The sequence below is a fragment of the Heterodontus francisci genome, chromosome 16, assembly GCF_036365525.1.
Source record: "Heterodontus francisci isolate sHetFra1 chromosome 16, sHetFra1.hap1, whole genome shotgun sequence".
Classification (NCBI taxonomy): Eukaryota; Metazoa; Chordata; class Chondrichthyes; order Heterodontiformes; family Heterodontidae; genus Heterodontus; species Heterodontus francisci.
Window position 1 is genome coordinate 91043875 of NC_090386.1, and position 24098 is coordinate 91067972.

Genomic DNA, 24098 nt, shown 5'->3' on the forward strand with positions numbered 1-24098 from the left:
GAAATGGAGAACAAATTCATTCTGAGCATCAAGATAACTTAATCCTGCTGGATCATGAATCCACAGTCTGAGAAATCAGTTGGCAACTCTTAATTGCACTTTAGCTGGTTTACACAAAGCCAAGCCCGAACTTTGATGAAATTTGTGCAGATAGTTGAGATTGGGCAGAATCGGAGTGCCAATGGCCCAGATTCCACTGTATAAAGTTGAAGATGTGTTATGCCCTTACAGCTGTTGAGTAAGATGTTTCATGAGATATGTCTTAACCATAGCTGTTTATAAATTTGTCCAGCATTTTCATTTGTGCATATCTCTCTAAAGTCAATGCAACTACTTTGGAGTGTCAGTTGGACAACTTGAGCTTTACATTTAGGCAAGGATCTGGCGGATTTAGTCAAACTATAGTGGTTTTACTAAACATCATTGCAAGAGCATGTGGACATATTTGCTTGTCCTCTGCTGACCTTTGTGTTGTGCCACTTGGTTCTGACTAGGTAATGGACAGAAATCAGAGTGATCTCCTGGACTACTTTTGATAACCTAGAGGAATTACCCAGATTTTTCCCCCCCCAATTGTGCTGGGTTTTTATCTGTTTTCTTGCCTCTCCCTTGAGATCACGTGGTTTAGGATGGAGTGGAGTGTGTATATAATTGTGATACACAAATCATCACAGTTGTGTGGGGACAGGCTGGATAGGCCATCAGGGTCTCCTCCTGCCTGTCATTGTTCTAATGTTTGTAACCTAGGGTCGAAGCCATTTAATCTATGGATTGAATGAAGACATATCCAGTAACCAACCTCCACTCTGCCATTTTGAACATCATGCTGTGGTGCTGTAAAGAAATTTTTCTCCTTTCTTACAACAACTTGAATTTATATAACAGACTTAGCATAGTAAAACGATGCGAGATGCTTCACAGCATTGTTATCAAATGAAATTTGACACCGAGCTGCTTAAGATGATGTCAAGACAGATGACCAGAAGCTTGGTTAAAGAGGTATTAAAGTGCATCTTCAAGGTGGAGAGAGAGGTGGAGAGGTATAAGTTAGGAATTCCGGGAACTTGGGACCCATATGGCTGAAGGCACGACTGCCAATGGTGAAGCAATTTAAAATCAGGGAAGCTCAAGAAGCCAGAATTGGAAGAGTGCCGATATCTTGGGGGCTTGTAGGGCTGGAGGAGATTACGGAAATAGTGGGGGGGCCATGGAAGGATTTGTAAACAAGATGAGACTTTTAACATCGAGAAGTTGCTTATCTGAGAGCCAATGTAGATCAGTCAGCACAGGGGCAATGAGTGAACAGGACGGCGCAAGTTAGGATAAGGGCAGCAGAGTTTTATACTGAAGTTGGTGACTTTTACTTGGCTGGTAACCCACTGGTACCTTACATAAATGCAGAGTTTAGGTTATCCAGTTGACTTTCCAGAGCAGTTCCATTGACTTTGCTGGGAACCAACACTTCAGACTGGCCTAGAGGCAGATCCAGTCTTCCAACATCAGAATATCTGCTCTTGGTTACATTTGCAATATTATTGGTTGTTTCTGGTGTCAGGCAGCCTTGGAACTTGGTCCAGAGTCCAGTCTCAAATGCAGGCTCCCATTAAAGGCAAAGGAACTACTCTGGGAATTATGGGACCGTAACCAGAATAGCCAGGAATGAGAGCAGAAATGGGCAATATCAGTGTCCAGATGCCAAAAGATAATATATTTAGTACCAGATATTGTAAGTGGTTACACTGAAAGCTGTAGGAAGAAAATTAACACACAAAGCACTAGGACCAGGAGTAGGCCCACTCAGCCCCTCAAGCCTTTTCTGCCATTCAATTAGATCATGGCTGATCTGTATCCACCTTGGTTCCATATCCATAAATACCACTTTCCCAACAAAAATGTATCAGTTTCAGTTTTGAATTTTCAATTGACCCCCAGCCCCAATAGGTTTTTGGGGAAGAAAGTTCCAGATTTCCATTCCACTTCACTGTTGAAGGACCTAGCTCTAATTTTAAGGTAATGGCCCCTTATTCTGGACTCCCCCACCTGAGGAAATAGGTTCTCTCTATCTACTCTATCAAATCCTTTAACCATCTTAAGCACCTCAATTAGAGCACTCCTTAATCCTCTATACGTGAGGGAATTACAAGCCTAGTCTGCAAACGCGACATGAAATCGTGTGACATTGATCACAAGTCGTGGGAGTCAGTTGCCAGCATTCGCCAGAGCTGGCGGGCAGCCATAAAGACAGGGCTAAATTGTGGCGAGTCGAAGAGACTTAGTAGTTGGCAGGAAAAAAGACAGAGGCGCAAGGGGAGAGCCAACTGTGCAACAGCCCCGACAAACAAATTTCTCTGCAGCACCTGTGGAAGAGCCTGTCACTCCAGAATTGGCCTTTATAGCCACTCCAGGCGTTGCTTCACAAACCACTGACAACCTCCAGGCGCGTATCCATTGTCTCTCGAGATAAGGAGGCCCAAAAGAAAAAGAAAAGAAAGAATTTGCCAACTGTTAATGTAATTTAACTGCTTTAGCCCTGGTATCATGCCGGTGAATCTGCATTGCACTACCTTCAAAGCCAACATATCCTTCCTGTGGTGTGGTGTCCAGAACGGAACGTAGTACTCCAAATGTGGTCTAACCAGAGCTTTGTGGTTACTCAGACTGATCTCCTGTACACATTTATGTGTTACCTGCTATTTAACTATTCTGGTTATTTTTTCTTACTGGCTTTGTAATCCTTTTCTTGTCTAGAAACCACTTTATAGAAAATTTGTGTTACTGAATAGAAATAGACATAAGATGGAGGTGAGGAGAGTATGTTAGTTGTTTGCGAAGTTTTGCATGGGACTTTGTTGTGTTTTTAAACCTAAAAGTTGCATGCTTGTTCTTGGAGGAGGGAATATGGTACGAGAGATGCTTGCGTTTATGCAGCAATTTATTGTGCTGTCAAAACATCTTGAAGTACTTCCCTCAACAAATTACTTTTGCAGCATAGTCATTAAGTAGGCAGGCATATGCAGCAGTTCAGCTGTAAATTGGAGTTGCACTTGTTTGCTGTGCTTTGGACTTTTTTGGGGGTGTGTGTGTGAGTGAAGCTGTATTTAACATGAAATATTAGTGCTGGAGAATGGAACGCTTTCTATTTTGTGCACGCGTTGTCGGCATCCAGCACTCCCTGATCATATATAGGATACTTAGCCAGACAAAGAGGTTCCCCATCGACACTGGCTCAGTCTCAGTATAGCGTCGCATCCCAGTGTAATATTAATCCATTTTTAACACCAGACATTCTGTGGTCTTTTGAATATGATTGGCAGTTAGTACGTTGCTGTTCAGTTGAGACTGCTCAAACTCATTTCACATACTGCTGTGCCTTTCATTTTACTGAGAATGATAATGCATGCGACTTGCACCCTATTCAAACTATTATGTGCCTCATTAGTGCCTCTTTTAAACATCAAATTGTGGTAAGGAAATAAAAGCATAATGTTCATTTCAACAGTTTTTTTTTCTATGTTGATGGCATGATCAAGAGAAAAGTGCACTGGAGGAGTTGTCTGAGCTGGATGATTACTCAGGGAGATTATAGTGATCTTCCCTTTTCATCTATGGATTCTAATGAGTTTCCCTCACACTTTGAATGAATAACTTCATTCCTGTTCCCTAACAATAGTACAACAAAAGAGACTCATTATCAAGAATCATAGAATGATACAGCACAGCTGCCTGTGCCAACTTTTTAAAAGCATTATCCAATCCATCTCACTCCCCTGCACTTTCCCCGTTACAATATTTATTCAATTCCCTTTTGAAAAAAAGTTACTATTGAATCTATTTCCACCATTCTTTCAGGCAGCGCATTCCAGATCATAATTTGTCGCGTTAAAGAAAAAAACCCTCATCTTAACTCTGTGCCCTCTGGTTAACAACCCTCCTGCCAGTGGAAACAACTCCTCAAAATTTTGAACACCTCTATTAAATCTCCCCTTAACCTGTTCTGCTCTAAGAACATACCCAGCTTTTCCAGTCTTTACACATTACTGTGCCCATTTACATTACACTATTTTGCAAGCAAAAAATTGGATTGAGTTGGGGATTTTTTTCTCCCCATGAGAAGGGTTCAAATTTGGCATGGTGTTTGTCCACCAATAATGTCTGGCTATTTTTCTGTTTGCATTCTACTAAATTCAAGGAGGTCAGAAGATTACTGTTATTCTCCAGATAGCCAGTTGGTGAAGCCAATCTTTACTCAGTTTTACATTTATTTACAGAGTTAAACATTACCTTCTAACTCAACCACACCACAGTTTGAAGAAATGTCTCTTTATAATGCAGTGGCTGGGCGGCACAGTGGCGCAGTGGTTAGCACCGCAGCCTCAAAGCTCCAGCGACCCGGGTTCAATTCTGGGTACTGCCTGTGCAGAGTTTGCAAGTTCTCCCTGTGTCTGCGTGGGTTTTCGCCGGGTGCTCCGGTTTCCTCCCACAGCCAAAGATTTGCAGGTTGATAGGTAAATTGGCCAATATAAATTGCCCCTAGTATAGGTAGGTGGAATATAGTATAGGGGAATATAGGGAAGGTAGGGATGTGGTAGGAATATGGGATTAGTGTAGGATTAGTATAAATGGGTGGTTGATGGTCGGCATAGCATCGGTGGGCCGAAGGGCCTGTTTCAGTGCTGTATCTCTAAATAAAATAAAAAAAATATGTGCTCAAGCAAACCACCTGTTAATACCCTTCATCTGCATATAATTAAATACAAATATACAATTAACTGTCCTTTTATGCTCTTGCATAAATGACACAGGAAGAGGACGACATTGATTCGGGCACCATGGTTCGAGCAAGTGAAAACGGCACAGGTACCATGAGAGCTGCCAGCACGATGAGTGAAGGCGCGCGGACGATGATCGAGCATGACAGTTCTACACTGGACTCTCAGATGGGGACCATGGTGATCAACAGCGGAGAGGATGAAGAGGATGGAACAATGAAAAGTAAGACTGCAAACTATCGAGGCTTATTATCACTCGCTTCCTCCTCTGAGCACCAAATTAATAACTCAATGCTTTTGTGAACACTTTGCTGGAGTACTTAGTCATTGTCCAATGAATGTTTTACTAAAAAAAAAGTATTCTGCCGTTATTGTCAGCTGTGGCTTAGTGGGTAGCAATCCCACCTCTGAGTCAGAAAGTTGTGGGTTCAAGTCCCACTCCAGAGCACCAAATCTAGACCAACACTTCTAAGAGTTTAAGGCAGAAGAAAATGATAGTTGGCACCAACAAACCTGACTGCTTTTGTTGGATTCTGCTTGCCTGTCTTAACTGCTTTCTCACCAGGTCCCTTAATCCCTGTTCGCTCGAATGAAGCTAGCTGTTCCTTGACACATTGGTGCTGTTTACTTCAATGTCCTTCCCTGCCAACATATTCCACAAAAACGATTTGTAGAAATTGTAAGTTTTGGGGTGGTTGTACTGGGGGAGGGGCTCCAACTGGAGAGAATGCGTGTTTTTTGACCTAAAAAAAAATCTTAGTTTTTTTTAACTTATTAATTCATGGGATGTGGGCATCATTGGAAAAGTCAACATTTATTGCCCATCCCTAATTGCTGTTGAGAAGGTGGTGGTGAGCTGCCTCTGTGGCTTTTTTGGGCCATTTCACAAGGCAGGTAAGAGCCAACCGCATTGATAGAATCATAGAAAGTTTATGGCACAAAAAGAGGCCACTTGATGTAGTTACACATAGGTCAGGACTTCAGGCTTCCTTCCCAACAGGATATTAGTGAACCAGTTGGGTCTTTACAACAATCCGATATCTTCATGGTCACCATTACTGAGAGTATTTTTTTTAGATTCCAGATTTATTTCATGAACTGAATTCAATTCATAAACTCATTGTGAGTTGTGAACTCATTTCTCTGGGTTATTAGTCCATGCCGTTGGATTACTAGTCCAGTAACATAACCAACTGTGTCACTACCTGCCTGGTCCTTCACGTCGTCAGGGCGTCCCAAAGTGTGTCACAGTCAGGGAATTACTTTCTAAAGTGTAGTCACTGTTGTTGTATAACCAAACATAGCAGCCAGTTTGCTCATAGCAATCTCCTACTAAGAGCCACAAGATGAATCTGTTTAATAGTGTTGGCTGAGGGTCAATGGTTGGCCGGTACACTGGACGAACTACCCTGTTCTTCAAATAATACCATTGGATCTTTTATGTCCACCTGAGCAGGTCAACAGTGGCTCTGTTTAGCGTCTCATCTGAAAAACGTCACTGCGACAATGCAGCACTCCCTCAGTATTGTACTGAAATGTCAGCTTAGATTTATGCTTTATTCAGTGCTGAAGTCCTGAAGGGGGCTGGAACCTACAACTCCTGGCTCAGAGGTCAGAGTGCTACTGATTGAGCCATTCTAACCTAGAGGAAGGGTCAAAGCCCAGAGATGAAGAATTCTCGACCAGGATTGAAATAATTGGGTAGTGTTTTGAGATGGATTCACTGGTAATGCTTACGCAATTCTCATCTTGAGTTCTGTAAATTATAGCAGTGGTTCTCAAACTTTTTTAGTTGAAGGGCTACTTGTCATGGACATCCCCATCTAAACTATAATGCTTATTAAATGAAAGTGATGCGTATTAAAGTGTGTTTAAATAATGTTAAGAAAACAGGTATTATTGTGCTGTTCTCTGCACACTCCCCTCCTCGGTGAGACACCTATCCCACTCTGTGCTGCACATGTGGAGCCCATGCTCTGCTCCCACCTCACACTTCCACATTATTTTGTGGACCCCCTGGAAAGCCTGTATGGTCTCCAGTTTGAGAATCACTGGTTATAGGGGGGAAAAATGAGAAGGTTGGGGGTTTTCTCGTTTTGAGAGAGAATGAGTTAATGCAGGAAACCATACTATGAGGTTTGATGTGACCAATCACTTTACGTTTCCAATCAGAGAGTAATAAAATGCCATGAAATAATAAGTTTATATTGGTATAGATTCATCGAGCAAGAAGTCTCTGTCTCAAGGTCACATATACATTTTTAGTAAGCTTTCAGTGTGACATTCTGATTTCTGAGAGGCAACATCTCATTCTGATAAATATATACAGTACACTTTGTGTTGCAAACTAAACGCTGCAGAGCTGAACGGGGGCATTTTCACTTTTAGCAGTCCATTAATCATGGTGAGAATCAGGAAAACAACAACAACTTGCATTTATATAGTGCCTTTGACATAGTATAGCTTCCCAGGGCGTTTCACAGGACTGTTATCAAACAAAATTTGGCTTAAGATTGTGAGAGTGACATTCATTTTAATCCCATCCCTCTTGCTGTGCAAATGACAATCTGTGCTGTGGTATGCCCAGTTGACAACAGCACTCTGGTACAGCCATTTCTCTCAAGTGGCCAGTGAATGTAGAGGTAGGGCAGGGATTTAGTTGCGAGGGATGGGGAAGAGCATAGAAGATCTAGTTGAATCTGGGCGGCACAGTGGCGCAGTGGTTAGCACCGCAGCCTCGCAGCTCCAAGGACCCGGGTTCGATTCCGGGTACTGCCTGTGTGGAGTTTGCAAGTTCTCCCTGTGTCTGCGTGGGTTTTCTCCGGGTGCTCCGGTTTCCTCCCACAAGCCAAAAGACTTGCAGGTTGATCGGTAAATTGGCCATTATAAATTGTCACTAGTATAGGTAGGTGGTAGGGAAATATAGGAACAGGTGGGGGTGTTTGGTAGTAATATGGGACTAGTGTAGGATTAGTATAAATGGGTGGTTGATGTTCGGCACAGACTCGGTGGGCCGAAGGGCCTGTTTCAGTGCTGTATCTCTAATCTAATCTAAAAACACAACCTATTGTCCATTTGCAACAGGGATTCAGAGCAGCAACACTTGTCTCATGTATTGTTTCCCTCATACTTCCTCCATACACACCCTGACTCCTTCCAATCCTGCCAGAAAGCTTGAGGAGGCAGAGGCCAATTATATCGTTACTTCCTTTCTTCTTTCCTCAGACCTGTATAATCTGCAGTTACTGAACTGCTGCTGCTTTGTTTGTCTACTTGGGTTGGTATATTCTGTGATGCACTCTTGTGGGAGTGGTTATCATATTGGAAAGGGTATCTGAACCAGGGGTATCTCCCCTTTCATTACCAGCATATCCACTGCCTTGCATATAACCACCAGTGTAATACCTAATCTTTAATTAACTTGGCTAATCTGGCTACAATTTATTTTAAAGCTATGTTTGGAGCCAATTGAACAATCTGTTCATTTTCTACCACTACCTGTCAGCAATGCTGTAAATTCTTTATATGATGCCCGGTGTTGACTTCATGCATCAAAATAGCAATTTTCATTTATATAGCATCTTTAATGTAATAAACACCCCAGGCTGTTTTGCAGGACTATTATCAGACAAAATAGCGACATGAGCTGTTAGGACAGATGACCAAAAGCTTGGTTGAAGGGGTAGGTTTTAAGGAACATCTTAAAGGAGGGGAGGGAGGCGGACTGGTTTAGGGAGGGAATTCCAGAGCTAAGGGCCTAGACAGCTAAAGGCACAGCTGGCAGTGATGGGGCAGTTAAAATCACAGATGCTCAAGAGCCCAGAATTGGAGGAACACAGAGTTGTGGCTGTAAGGCTGGAGGAGGTTACAGACATGGGATGGGACCATGGAGGGATTTGAACAAGACTCTCATTTATACTGTTTTCCACTTGAGAATAAGAAGTCTTCAAGCTTGTGGGCGGTGATGCACATCGCAAGTATTGGCGTGATCCCAGATTAATGCCATTCTTCCACTTCAGAGGAAACCTGACACACTTGATGAGTTGCAATTCTTGCTGCTAATGGTTGGCCAGCGATGTGAAATCCTGTAGTATATCATCGTCTTTTCTCCTGCATTATTTATGTCAAGCTTTTTATTTCTCTGTCCTTTTTACCTTCTTTAACTTCAGCGCTCTCTTAAATCATTGCTTTGCAGCCATTGAGTTCCATGTGAAAGAATGAAGTGCTTTTATTATTTTCTTCTTTCTTCCCAGTTTTCTTCCTCCTTCCTCCTTATGGAAAGAAAAGTTCTGCATTTATAAAGCGCCTTTCATGACTTCAGGACATCCCAAGGTGCTTTACAGTCAATTAAGTACTGTCACTCTTGTAATGTAGAAAACGTGGTAGCCAATTTACACACAGCGAACAGCAATGTGATTATGATCAGATATTCTGTTTTAGTGGCAGTGATTGAGGGATAAATATTGTCCCGGACAGTGGGGAGAACTCCCGTGATCATCCTCGAAATAATGCCATGGGATCTTTTACACCCACCTGAGAGGGCAGATGAAACCCCGGTTTAACACTTCTGACAGTGCAGCACTGGTGCATCAGCCTAGACTTTTGTGCTCAAGTCTCTGGAATGGGACTTGAACCCACAACCTTCTGACTCAGAGGCAAGAGTGCTACGAATTGAGCCATGGCAGATAGTTCACTGCCCCACGCTGTCGAATCTTCAGCTGATCCCCCTGCAAGTGGGCGTTCGTCACAAAAGTATGAGCCCAGACCATAAGTGCTGCTGACCATTTACATGGCTCACCTACTGACTCTCCAAAGCCTCTCCACCACCTAAAAGGCACTACTCAGGAGTGTGATAGAATACTGCCCACTTGCCTGATGAGTGCACCTCCAACAACACTGGAAGCTCAACACCATCCAGGACAAAGAACCCACTTGATTCGCACCCCATCCACCGCATTAAGCATTCACTCCGTCCACTACTAGCGCACTGTGGCTGCAATGTGTACTATCAACAACATGCAGTGCAGCAACTCACCAGCGCTCCTTTGACAGTACTTTCCAAACCCATGGCCTCCACTACCTAGAAGGAAAAGGGCAGCAGATGCATGGGAACACCACCACCTGAGATGACTAGATTTTTGGGCACTAAGGGAATCGAATATGGGGATGAAGTGGGAAAGTTTTGCTGAGGTAGAAGTTCAGTCAAGATCTCATTGAATGGCAGAGCAAACTTAAGAGTATGTCCTACTCCTATTTCTTATGATCTTATCACCTCCAAGCTCCCCTCCAAGTCTCTCTCATCATCCTGACTTGGAGTTTATTGTTGTTCCATCATATTGCTGGGTCAAAATCCTGGAGCATTGTGGGAGCACCTTCACCACATGGACTGCAGCAGTTCAAGAACAAGGCCTACCACTACCTTCTTGAGCAGTTGCGAATGGGCAATAAATGCCAGCCTGACTAGTGACACCCATATTCAAATTTTTTTTTAAAAATTCAACCATAGGGGAAAGGGTGTCACCATTGAAGCCTAATCTTGCATTATCAGACATGTTTCAGCAGGGAGTGGCTGGGTTAATGATCAGTATCAGGAATTCTGGCTGATATTTGTTTCCTCGCTGGCCCTATGTCAAGTTACCAAAGGCAATTGTATTCCACGTGTTGCTGATGGGGATCTCGGACAAAGCAATTTTAATAGACATAGGGGATAACTTCTCGCAGTTGCAGATGGGCAATTTTGTTTGCATGAATGCATATCTCTGGTGATTGTGCATAGAATGGAGGCCAGTACGCATTTTGACCCCAGACGGTTGGTTTTGACGAAAGGTCATTGACCTGAAATGTTTGTTGCTGGTGTCTTACTTGCTGAGCATTTCTAGCATCTTCTGTTTTTACTTCAGGCACTTGTTGTGAGCACCAAATTAAGTTACCTGTAATAACAACAGACAATGCTGGAAACCCTCAACAAGTCAGACAGCAACTGTAGAGAAAGAAACAGGTAACATTTCAGGCCAATGACCTTTCATCAGAACTTGAAGTTGATTTAGCTGTTTATAAGCAAGTACAGAGCCAGGGAAAAGGCTGCGGTGGGGAGGGGGTTGGGTGGAGGAAGAAAAGAACAAATGGGATAGGATGGAGGATAGAAGGAAGGAGTTATTAAATGACAAAGGATGATGGTGCAAGGCAAAAGTGGATGGTAATGGGACAAGTAAAGAAAAATCTAGAGGAGGTGTCAAAAGCTAACTGTGTCTTGCAACACATTGACTACTGGTGTTAGGAAACACAACTGGCTTTGTAAAGTTTTTGCCCTTTATTAATACAAAGAGAAAAATTAATCACTTTGGAACAGATTCATTAACTTTCAAAAGGGAGTTGGATAAATACTTGAAGGGAAAAAAGTTACAGAACTATGGGAAAGAGGAGAACTCCAAGGAAGAGGAACCTGACAAAATATCAGTAGAAGTGGTGAGAGTGGAGGCAATGGATAGGGTAAAAATTGAGAGGGGGAAGGTACTAAAAAGGCTGGCTGTGCTTAGAGTAGAGAAGTAACCTGGTCCAGATGGCTTGCATCCCAAGTTGCTAAAGAAAGTTGGGGTGGAGATATTGGAAGGGCTTGTCGTAATCTTCCAATTTTCCCTAGACATGGGGGAGGTGCCAGAGGATTGGAGAGTGACACCCTTATTCAAGAAAGGGTGTAAGGACCGTCCGAGCAACCACAGGCCAGTTAGTTTAACATCAGTGGTGGATAAGGTTTTAGAAACAATCAGGTAAAAAAAAAAAAATCAACCGGCACTTGGAAAGGTTTGAGTTAATTAAGTAGAGCCAGCACCGATATGTAAAAAGGAGATCATGCTTGACTAATTAATTTAATTGAATTTTTTGATGAAGTAACCGAGAAGGTTGGTGAAGGGAATGTAGTGGATGTTTATATGGATTTTAAGAGAGTTTTTGATAAAGTACCACGTAAAAGGCTGATTAACAAAATTTAGGCTCATAGAATAGGAGTGTCAGTCTGCAATTGGATAAGGACAGAAAGCAGCAAGTCGTAGTAAATAAAATCAAAATATTGCGGATGCTGGAAATCTGAAATAAAAACAGAACGCTCAGGTCTGGCAGCATTGTGGAGACAGAAATCATAGTTGACGTTTCAGGTATGTGACCTTTCCTAGATCTGTCACCGACATGAATCGTTAACTCTGTTTTTCTCTCCACAGATGCTGCCAGACCTGCTGAGTATTTCCAGCACTTTGTTTTTATTTGAGTTGCAGTAAATGGTTGCTTTTCAGACTGGAGAATGGTAGACAGTAGTGTTCCCCAAGGGTCAGTGCTGGGACCACTGCTTTTTTTTTTGCTATATTTAAATGAATTGGATCTTGGAATACAGAGTAGATTCTCAAAATTTGCCAATGACTCCAAACTTTGAGGTGTGGCAAACAGTGAGGATATGAACTGCCTGCAACAGGACATAGGCTAGCAGAATAGGCCGAGAGGTGGCAGATGGAATTTAATACTGATGAGTGTGAGGTGACGCGTTTTGGCCGAAGGATTAGGGAGAGGCAACATTTACTTGAGTCATAGTCATTTACGGCATAGAAGAAGGCCATTCGCCCCATCGAGTACAGGCTGGCTCTTCACGGACCTCCGCACTCGGTCCCACTTGATCCCCGTAGCCCTGCAAGTCTATTTTTCTCAGGTGGCCATCCAACCTCCTCTTGAAGTTATTAATTGTCTCCACTTCCACCACCCTTGTGGGCAGCGAGTTCCAGGTCATTGCCACCCACTGTGTAAAAAAAAAAGTGTTTCCTCATACTCCCCCTGCATCTTTTGCCCAAAACTTTCAATCTGTGCCCCCTAATCCTTGTACCATTTGTTGATGGAAACAGTTTTTCCTTGTCTAACTTCTCTAAGCCTGTCAGCTTGTACACAGTTCTAAAGAGTGTGCATGCGGATCGAGCCTTGAAGGTGGCAGGACATGTCGAGAGAGTGGTTAGCAAAGCATATGGGATCTTGGGCTTCATAAATAGAGACATCGAGTACAAAAGCAGAAAAGTTATCCTGATCCCTTTGTCAAGCTCTGGTTTGGCCCCAACTGGGGTCTTGCATCCAGTTCTGGTCACCATATTTCAGGAAGGATGAGAAGGGTCCTTGCAAGGGTGCAGAGGAGATTTACCAGAGAGGTTCCAGGGATGGGGCATTTTAGTTACTAGGTTAGGTTGGGAAAACTGTGGTTATTCTCCTTAGAGCAAAGGAGATAGAGGGGAGATTTAAAAGAGGTGTACAAGAATAAGACAGGCTCTGATAAATTAGACAAGGAAAAACTCTTTCCATTAACAAATGGTACGGACCAGGGGACACAGACTGATGGTTTTGGGCAAGAGGTGTGGGGGGACTGTGAGGACGAATTTTTTTTAAACGCGGTGGGTGATGACTTGCAATCGGCTGCCCGCAAGGGTGGGGGAAGCAGAGACAATCAATGATTTCAAAAGGGCACTTGAAGGAAACAAACTTGCAGGGCTACAGGGATGGAGTGGGGGAGTGGGACTGACTGGGTTGCTCCATGGAGAGCTGGCATGGACTCAATGGGCAAATGGCCTCCTCCTGTGCCATAAACGACTCTAGCAGAGGAGTGGGATTAATTGGGTAGCTCTATCAAAGAGCCAGCACAGGCACGAGCCTCCTTCTATCCTGTTATTTTATGCAGATGCAAAATTATCATGACCAAGTTTTTTGGCGTGAGGAGGCTTTTTTCCATATGAAATGTGCAGTCCTGAGTTGAGATTTTTGACCACATGGTGGCACCAGATCTCAATCACAGAGCCCTGTCTAAATTTAAGAGAAAGGGAATCTAATGCCTTTTATTATTAACTAATTCTGCTGTTGCAGTAAATTATTGATTTTTTTTTGTGTATTTTTGATTTCTTTTCCTTCTATCTCCTGAAGCTGTCTTTGAAATCACATCTATCAAGGCTGCTGCTTTCCATCTCTTCAATATTACCTGTTTCTGTCCCTACTTGATCTCCTCCACTGCTGTAACTCATATTCTTACCTCCCTTATTTTCAGGCCTTGATGTCTCCAGTGTGTTCCCTCGCTGGCCTTCCCAGCTCCATCCTACACAGACTGCAGCTTGTCCAGTTACAACCTGCTTGTCCAGTTACAACCCATTAGTCATGACCTTTACCAACTCCCCATCTCTTGCGAGCAAGGACAGACAGGCAAAGACCCTCCAGCCCATCCAGTCTGTTCCATACAATTGTCATACCTTGTGTATCACAATATATACACTCCCCACCCCACCCAGAAGCCGCGTGATCTTCTGGGAGAGGCTAAAAACTCAGAACAATTTGGGAGGAAAAAGTGGAGAATTCTTTGACTCTTTCAGGAGTTCCCTCTGGCTCTGATTATTCAATGTAGTACATCTACCTTTTTTAAGAGGCGATCTCCGCCCAAGCATCTCCTAGTTCATCGATTTTTTGAAATGCCTGACCTTGTCCATTTACATTGTCGCATCCTATCCCTGCAGTACCGTCCAGACGTGTATCCAACTTATAACCTCTGCCTGCTTGACTTTACAGTGGGGTTTAAATTCTCATTTGTTCGATTACTCGGCCAGTAAAATAACCACTGCACTGTAGTGCCCTGGGTTTCTTATTCCCTTTAAAGCTGAGCTGCTTTCCTCTTTGGGAAATGTTGGTCTTCTACTGGGCAGGAGCTCACTGTGCGGGGGTGTTCTAGGCACAGGCACACACCCCATCATGCTACTATGTAATCTCAAATGAACAAGACATGGGCATCGAGCCCTCTGCAGAACCTCAAGTAACAATCATTGTGTTTCACTGACTGTGAGAGCATTGCCTTGAACTGTTGCAGAACTGTTGTTCCCCACAGTTCACCTAAGGTAATTTTAATTTATATCAGGCTGTTGTTCAATTACAGGTACCCTGCTGTATTATGTAAATACAACATGCTGACAAATCTTCCAAAGCAATTACTTTCAGCTATTATTGACTAGTTTAGAGAGTTCCAATTGCCTCCTTGTTATAGACTATGGCTGATTGAAACTCAAACAACCTAGATGCCAAAAGTAAGATGAATAAAAGTCATAGCATTTGACTAGATCAACAGCAACAACCTGCATTTGTATAGTTTTATATAGCGCCTTGAATGTAGGAAAACCTCCCAAGGAGCATTGTCAAACAAAATTTGACATCAAGCTACATGAGATATTAGGAAAGGTGACCAAAAGATTGATCAAAGAGGAGAGGTAGAGAGGCAGATAGGTTTAGGGAGGGAATTCCACAGCTGGGGGCCTAGGTGGTGTAAGGAAGATCAGAGATGCGCAAGCGACCAGAATAGGAGGAGTGCAGAGATCTTGGAAGGTTATCGGGCTGGAGGAGGTGAAGTGATTTATGACTTCAACCCCTTATAGGGACTAAAACAAATTAGGTGCACATCCCCATGAATCTCCTTTAATTAAGTTCAAACCAGACAAATTCTTAGACACTTATTTGGGTCCAAAGCACTTATTTAGTCTTCCCTCAAACAAAGAAAACTAACAGAGAATATTGCCATCTTTCGGATAGCCTATTTTTTAATAATTATGGCTAAGTCATAAATATCCCAGATATTCTAAGGGTCTGGTAAACTCTCTTCAATACGTATCTCTCCACCTAAAGAGACAGAGAGGAGATTCTTGTAGTTGTATGCAGAATACTAAATGAGGCGATTTATTAACTTTTATTTATATATATATATATATATAATATATTTTAAAAAGAACTTTTAAGTGGATAAGTATGTCACAATGTCAAATATTACTGAGATGTAACACAATCTCATTTCTAACATAGAATCCAAAAGTTTAACCTTGCTAATGTTACAGCAAAATATCTTAGAATATCCATCAAAATTTAAAGTAAACTTTTACCTTAAATTCCCCGAGTCAGCCATAGGGTGAGAAGTATTGTTGAGGAATTCAACACTTCTAATTATTGCTTCAGATACCCTAATGTTTATACTGTTTCTAAGGTATCATCTGACCTTTTAGCATATAAGTGTTGCCTTTCTGTGTGTTTTTCTTGCTTTCAAGATCCATGTATGGGAATATCATTAACTATCATCTCCACTTAAAGTTTTGCTGGAATTTCCCTGCTTTTGAAGTTGTGAACTTTTATCTGGTCGAAATGTTTATAATTGGCTTTACTTGACATCTATTTTTGTAAGCACTTCTCTAATTTATTATTTTATTATCTATAATTGTCTTTTATGGTAGCTTGAACTCTCTGTGAGTCAATCTGTCTATTTTTACCAAAACTATCAATCAATTAAATTTATGACTATCTTTTACTGATGTCACACAGGATATTTCAATGTGTGTTTATCCTCCAATTCCCTGGCAACAGAAACACTGACATGAATTTTCCAACTTAAATGGTGTTTCTGGTTCACGTATTGTAACAGGGACCTTGAAAGACCTTGGAATTTTTAACTCTACCTTCTTAAAGGGGAATGTCAGTGAGTCTTAAAAACTGACCATTTATTCAATCTCTAATTTTAAACGGTATAATATATTAGCTATATCTAAATTCTGCCTAACTAAGCCTATTATACCTATGTTTCATCACAGAGGGTGCAGAGGTAGGAGCGTGGCCATGGAGGAATTTGAAAACCAGGATGAGAATTTACAAAAAAAGAGGTGTTGTCTGACAAAGAACCAGTGTAGTTCAGCGAGCACAGGGATGATGGGTGAATGGTATTGAGTTAGGATGCGAACAGCAGAGATTTGTATGAGCTCAGGTTTATGGAGGGTACATGGTGGGAGACTGGCCAGGACAGCATTGGAATAGACCAACTCGGTTGCGTTCACATCCCATCATGCAATCCTGTCTTATTTTCTTAACTTTGTTAAATGGGACTCTCGCACACCATTTTTATTTCATTTCTGCAAATTTTTTTCCCGTCATCTTCCAGTGTGGCAGCCCTGGCTGGGGTTTTGCATGGGAGCCCAATGGCTGTTCCTCCATGAATCACATTGCAGCCAAGTCTGATTCAGTTCTGACTGACGACCACAACCTTGTTTTTTGTAGTGGATATGTATGGGTAGCAATTGGATGCGAAGGATAGTTGAAGTCCCTCTTTTACCCTGCCCTTACCTCCTGCCGTCTCAGCCGAAACACTACTTGTTGGCTTAATGTTTGCGGGTAGCCTCCTTCCTCAGGCCTTTTTGTGCAAGGGCATTAATGTTGCCGAACACTTAAACAGCGGAATCGAATACAGACTTGCTCCATTGAGAATTCTCACTGCAGTTCCTCCATTAATAGCGCAGCGGATGGAGAATCCACTTTAGTATCTGTAACAGAAGCATTGGATTTCATCTTGGACTGAGGAAAAGTGTCAGTGCTCAGTTAGCCACAGAATGCACTGGGAATCCTGAGCTTGCATCTTAGCTATGATTAACTGATTTTCTAACCAGCACTAGCTGCCATTTTTACACACTATTAGTGATTGCTGTTGGGCGGCGCAGTGGTTAGCACCGTAGCCTCACAGCTCCAGCGACCCAGGTTCGATTCTGGGTACTGCCTGTGCGGACTTTGCAAGTTCTCCCTGTGACTGCGTGGGTTTTCGCCGGGTGCTCCGGTTTCCTCCCACAGCCAAAGACTTGCAGGTTGATAGGTAAATTGGCCATTGTAAATTGCCCCTAGTATCGGTAGGTGGTAGGGGAATTGAGGGAAGGTGAGGATGTGAGAGGGCAATGGGATTAATGTAGGATTAGTGTAAATGGGTGGTTGATGGTCGGCATGGACTCGGTGGGCCGAAGGGCCTGTTCCAGTGCTGTATCTTTTTAAAAAAAAAAGCTTGTCATTTGATAAGGCATTCACCCCCTCCTCACCTCTAACCTCCAATCTCTCTCTCTCAGTCTGACATAACCTGCCGTGACTACTTTATCAATACTACTGTTCCTCTGAGGTTTCCTGTTCTTATGCTGCAAACACCCCATCCTCCACATTCATCATTCTGCCTACGACCTGTGAAATCAAGACCCATCCCATTGTTTCCTGCTGTTTAGTTTGTTTTTTTGCCAGGGCTTGAAAGCTGGAAATCATAGAATGGTATCATGCAGGACAGAAGGAGGCCATTCAGCCCTTGGTGCCTGTGCTGGCTTTTTGAAAGAGCTAGCCAATTAGTCTTGCTTCCCCTGCTCTTTCCCCATAGTCCTGCAAATTTTTGATTTTCAAATATATATTCAATTTTCTTTTGAGAGCTACTATTGAATCTGCTTCCACTGCCCTTTCAGGCAGTGCATTCCAGATTCCAGAATACAGAATCTATGCAGGACTGCTATAGGCAAGTGTACAATGCTTTTTTTTTTGAAACAATGAGTGTTTATTAATTGAAAAGATTGAATTTAAGCAAGATTCTCATTAAATGCACTAAGTTCGGAACTGGAGCCAATGGTGATGCATTTGGGGCTGTGGTGGAGGCCAACAATTTGCTTCATTGCTTTGATGAGGCAATGGGGTGGAAATCAGGCACAGTCTCTGTGCCCAACTGCTACCCAGCGACCTGTGCTAGAAAGTGTACTTGCGCAAGAGGTCAAGGACAAAATCATAGAATTACCTAGAATTTACAGTACAGAAACAGGCCATTTGGCCCAGCCAGTCTATGCCATCGTTTATGCTCCACCCCTATACATCTCACCCCATCGTAACCTTCTATTCCTTTCTCCCTCATGTGTTTATCTAGCTTCCCCCTAAATGATTTTACTCCTTGTGGTACTGAATTGCACATTTTAAACAATCACTCTTTGGGTAAAGAGGTTTCTCCTGAATTTCCTATTGAATTTCTTAGTGACTATCTTATATTTAAGTTCCTTTAGTTTTTGAATGTCCCACGAGTGAAAACATCTCTGTCTACTCTATCAAAACCCTTCATACTGCTAAAGACCCTGGTTTTTCTGCATTTGCTGTTTTATTTTGATCCCTGACTAATCTATTCAACGCAAGTTACTGGGGGAAAATAAAATCTAATTTGGCATCACCTTGTGGTCAACTGGAGAATATTGGCAACAGCACAAACAGCCCAAGGGATAAGATATTCAGAAAGTGAGCAGATTCACAATGTACGCAGACTGCGTTATTTTACTGTGAATTAACTCGATCGTTCAATGTAACCCATTCAAAAACAAAGAGCTGTGGTCATCACTGTCCATGCTGGCAGCTACTGGCATTGACGCAAAGGTCTTCTGATGACTCAGCATCTCATTTCGATCCCTGGTGTGTGTCGAGTTAGCTGAACTGAGCCAGGCTTGCAAAGACCAAGGACTAATCCTACCTTTAGCTGGGTGGCATGTACAAATTGAAGGAATTTCACCCAGGTTTCCGCTGGAAGAACAGGAGCACAGAGGTGGTTTACGTGGAGCATCATACTCCTCAGTCTCTTCCTCTTGTAATCTAGATTTTCCAAATTGAGCGTGGTTTCATGGCACACTTCCTGGTTTATGATTAGTCTTCCTATTTTGTCATCACTGTTGTCCTGAGCTGTAGACCTTGGTTCATCCCCTAGGCTGCCCAATGGCAATAAAGGCAGTCAATCTTCTGACTACTCTGACTGTTAGGATTACTTTGCCTGTTTTTGCATCGTGCATAAACTTGCTTGCCTGGCTTTTCTGCACACATGTCCCTGAAATACATTTAGTTGAAAGAGACGTTTATCAATATGTTGTCGTTCACACTGGAAATAGCTTTGTTTTTTTAGTCTGATCTCTTGATAGTCTTGAGATGATGAAGCAGATAATTGTGTGCTAATGAGATCTGTCTTTTAAGGTTGATGGTTATTCCTGCACAGTTGCTAATATCTGACCTTAATTCTTAGAGCAGACACTGCAGGAGTTCCTCAGGGTTGTGTCCTAGGCCCAACCAGCTGCTTCGTCAAAGACCTTCATAAGATCAGAAGTGGGGATGTTCGCTAATTGCGCAGTGTTCAGAATCATGCACAACTCTTCAGATACCAGACAGGCTTGGGCTAATAAGTGGCAGCTGGTGGTGAGCCTCCTTCTTGACTATAACTGAGTGGCTTGCTAGGCCATTTCAGAGGGAGGTCCAGAGGCAACAACACTGCTGTGGGTCTAGAGTCTCCTATAGACTAGAACGGGTAAGGACAGCAGATATCCTTTTCTTAAAGAACATTAGTGAACCAGATGGGTTTTTATGACAATCCAGTAGTTTCATGGTCACCATTACTGAGATTAGCTTTAATTGATTGAATTTAAATTCCCCAGCTGTCACGGAGATTTAAACTAGTCTCCGGATCGTTAGTCCAGTAACATAACCACTATGCTACTGTACCCCTGAGTGTAAGACTTGTACACACAACCTTCTGTCATGGAGGTAGTAGTGTTATCTGAGCCAAGGCTGATAGATTTGAAGAGCGTGCTTATTTAGAGGAAGAAAATGCCAAACGAGTGTTCTGAAATGACACTAATTTTAAAGTTTCCGTCATCAGTTGTGTTTGTAATCAAAGGAGGTTTATTCAGTTGCTGAGAAGTCTGCATTCTTAAAAGATGTGTGCATTTTAAGATTCCGTCATATCTCTCCTTTTTAAAAGAACATCATTTGTAGAAAGATGCAGGTTAGCTTCATGGTTGAATAGCTTGTTGACATTTACTGTTGTGGCTCAGACAGAGTGAGCACTTGGGTTCTGTGACCCTTGCTCAGAACATCAATAGCAAGAGGGAGTAAACTTGTGATTTGCAATATTAGTATAAAGGTAGAAGTTGGAAGAAGTTTTTAAAGAGTTACAGGACTTCACTTATGTGGTGAGACTGGAGAAGCTGGAATTGTTCTTCGAGCAGAGAAGGCTGAGAGAATATTTCATAGAGGTGTCCAAAATCGTGAGAGGGTATGATCGTTTCTCCCATCTGCTCTGTTTCCGAGGGCCAGTAACCAGAGGATACAGATTTAAAGTAATTGGCAAAAAACTAGAGGGGATGTGAAGAGGATTTGTTTTTTCTGCAGCGAGTTGTGATCAGGAATTCACTGAATCTGCTTCCACCATACTTTCAGTCGTAACTTTCAAAAGGGAATTGGATTTATAAGTGCCACTCGATAATCTAACTGGAGTGTCTGTCATTGGATATATAGTTAAAAAGGAGAAATGTGCAGGTCTGTGGGCAAAGAGCAGGAAGTGGGACTAAATGGTTAGCTCTTTCACAGAGCTGGCAGAAGCTAGATCGGCTGAATGACCACCTCCTGTACAGTGAGATTCTATGGACGCGTTTCTCTCCCATATAGCTTCAACAACACTCAAGAAGCTCGACACCATCCAGGACAAAGCAGCTGCTTGATTGGCACTCCATCCACCACCTTCAACACTCACTCCCTTCATCACTGATGCACAGTAGCAGCAGTCTATACCATCTACAAGATGCACTGTAACAACTCACCAAGGCTCCTTAGACAGTACCTTCCAAACCCGTGACTTCTACCATCTAGAAGGTCAGGGCAGCAGATGCATGGGAACATCACGACCTGCAAATTCCCCTCCAAGCCACACACCATCCTGACTTGGAACTATATTTCACTGTCGCTGGATCAAAATCTTGGAACTCCCTTCCTAACAGTACTGTGTATACATACACTCCCAAGGACTGCAGCGGGTTCAAGAAGGTAGCTCACCACCACCTTCTCAAGGGCAATTAGGAATGGGCAATAAATGCTGGCATAGCCAGCGACGCCCACATCCCATGAATGAATAAATGAAAAGCCTGCTGTGCTGTCAGCTGTCTAGTCCCCAAGCTCTGAAATTCCTTTGAATAAATCTCTTTGCCTTTCTCTCCTCCTTTGAGATACTCCTTTAATACCTGCCTCTTTGACCAGTCTATCCTTATGTGACGTCATGTCAGTTTTTGTCTGATAGCATGCCGTGAAGCGCTTTGGGACATTTTACTGTATTAAAGGTACAACATAAAGAAACACACAGCATACTCTCCACACAAGTGCCCTGTGCGTAATGCACCTACAGGCTCAGTCACTGGCACTCCACAATACATTACACAGAATACCCCGGCTCTGATCATTGTTTCAGTTTCCTGTAATCTGTCATGCAACACCACTCACGCTACTCGGATTCTCAAAATACTGAAAGCAACACAAAAACTGTCCCGTGCAGAAGCTTGCTGGGGAACCTCCATATACGCAGCAACTGCCCTGATTAACAGCAGCGTACAGAGTCGTGTGGCGCTTTGTCTTTATTCACTTTTTGAAGTAGCAACGCTGCTTCATCAACGCTTACTGAAAAATCTCTTTGCGTAGCATCATCTCCGCTCAGTGATAGCCTCTGGATTAACTGGTCAAGCGCTGCTGCAGAAACTGAGCACGAAACCTATGTTGGCACCACAGCACTGTACCAACTGGAGTGCTGTGTTCTTGGAGAGGGCTGGACATTATTGCAAGGTCCTTTCAGCCTACTCGGGCTGAAGTCAAAGATCCCATGACAGTATTCATAGAGGGTCAAACATTCACCATGCAACCAATACCATGATAAAATGGGTCATATATCTCATTTGCTGTTTGTGGGATCTTACTGTGCATAGACTGACTGTGACATTTGTCCCCATAACGAGAGTGACTCTACTTCCAAAGCACTTCATTGTTAATGGCATTCTGAGATCATTGAAACTAAAGGCCGGCTCAGGTCTGCAAATTAAACCTGACCTGGCCCGAGTCCATCCTTTTTTTTTCCTGCGCCCGGCCCAACCCGACCATCAGTTGACCTACCTTCCATTTTTCACTTTATTGCTGATCTGCAAAAGCTTAAAATAACTAACAAAACAACCGTTCGAGCCCAAATAGTACATTAACATTGTAGCCAATTAGCTGAGGTTGTGATGGAGCGTGCCCAACCTGACCTGAGCCCGAATGCCGGACCCAGAAGTACGACCCGACCCGAACCCGACACATGTCATCGGGTTCGGGTCGGGTAGCCAGCCTTTACATCTGCCAGCTGTAGCACGCTATATAAAAGAAAGACAGACTTGCATTTATGCAGTGCCTTTCATGACCACTAGATGTCTCAAAGTACTTTTTTTGAAGTATAGTTACTGTTGTAATGTAGGAAGCTTGGCAGACAATTTGCACACAACTAGCTCCCACAATGAATGTGATAATGGCCAGACAATCTGTTTTTGTGATGTTTATTGAGGGATAAATATCGGCCAGGAAACAGGATAATTCCCCTGCTCCTCTTTGCAATAGTGCCATGGGTTCTTTTATGTTCACCAGAGAGGGCAGGTGGGATCTTGGTTTAACATTTCACCCAAAAGATGGCACCTCCAACAGTGCAGCACTCTCTCAGTACTGCACTGGAGTGTCAGCCTTGATTTTTGAGCTCAAGCTATGGAGTGTGTCTTGGACCCACAACCTTCTGACTCCGAGGCAAGTGTGCTACAGCTGGCACTTAATGAATGACCTACTCCTAATTTGCCTTCAATTGTAATTCATTTTAAGATAATTCAATGCATGTTAAATGTGTGAAACATTTAAGAGATGTGGTTAGGGGTTAAGGAGTTATGAATACAAGTCGTTTATCCCTAATCTTGCTTGCACATGCTTCTGAAGGTGCATTAGTCATTTTTTTTTTAAAAAACAGATTGGCCGGTTCAGTGATTTGCTAATTTGGAAATATATAAAAATGCTACTTTCATCTGCACAATGTGCAATTCCTCATGAGTCTATAATTAGTATTTTGCAGATGTTGTAGCAAGCACAGGCACTCCACTTAATGAAGGTCATTAATGAACAAGATTATCTCTCTGTCACAGTTTTGTACCAAGTATAGATATTTGTGTTATTCAAAAGGCATCCAACGGGGACCAATTTTCAGCTTCACAAACTCCATGGAAATTATTCTCTGTCTAGCATTTTTGAAATAGCTGTTTATAGGCCAATTATAATGTGCTTTGTCACGATCCATAGAGCGCATTAAAACCATGATCTGAACTCATTAATCTAAAGGCAATCCAAACTTCAAATGGCATGCAACCATCTCGAGGAAATCCTCAATATTTACAATGATTATCGGAGAAAGCTTCCTTATCAACTGAAGCAACATCTTTGTTGTTTGAGTATGTGTTCACTTACAGATAGCAGCAGAGGGGGAATGCTGTCTAAGGAATAGCTCAGTGAAGAATGGACCTTTTCTTCATCTGTTGGCCACATTGTGTCAGTACTACTAGACTAGTTAGACAAGTAAAAGCCCATGGGATACAGGGGAATCTGGCGAATTGGATCCAAAATTGGCTTAGTGACAGGAAACAAAGGGTAATGGTCGACGGG

At 42.7% G+C, this 24098-nt stretch overlaps 1 protein-coding gene across 1 annotated transcript in view; it reads left to right on the forward strand.

Annotated features, from left to right (window-relative positions):
* The window catches only part of LOC137378363 (serine/threonine-protein kinase 3/4), a 147772-nt gene that overhangs the window by 51460 nt on the left and 72214 nt on the right, over window positions 1-24098 (forward strand). The window contains exon 9 of the mRNA XM_068048630.1: window positions 4803-4992. Coding sequence (XP_067904731.1) covers window positions 4803-4992 — 190 coding nt within the window. The remainder of the gene's footprint in view (window positions 1-4802; window positions 4993-24098) is intronic.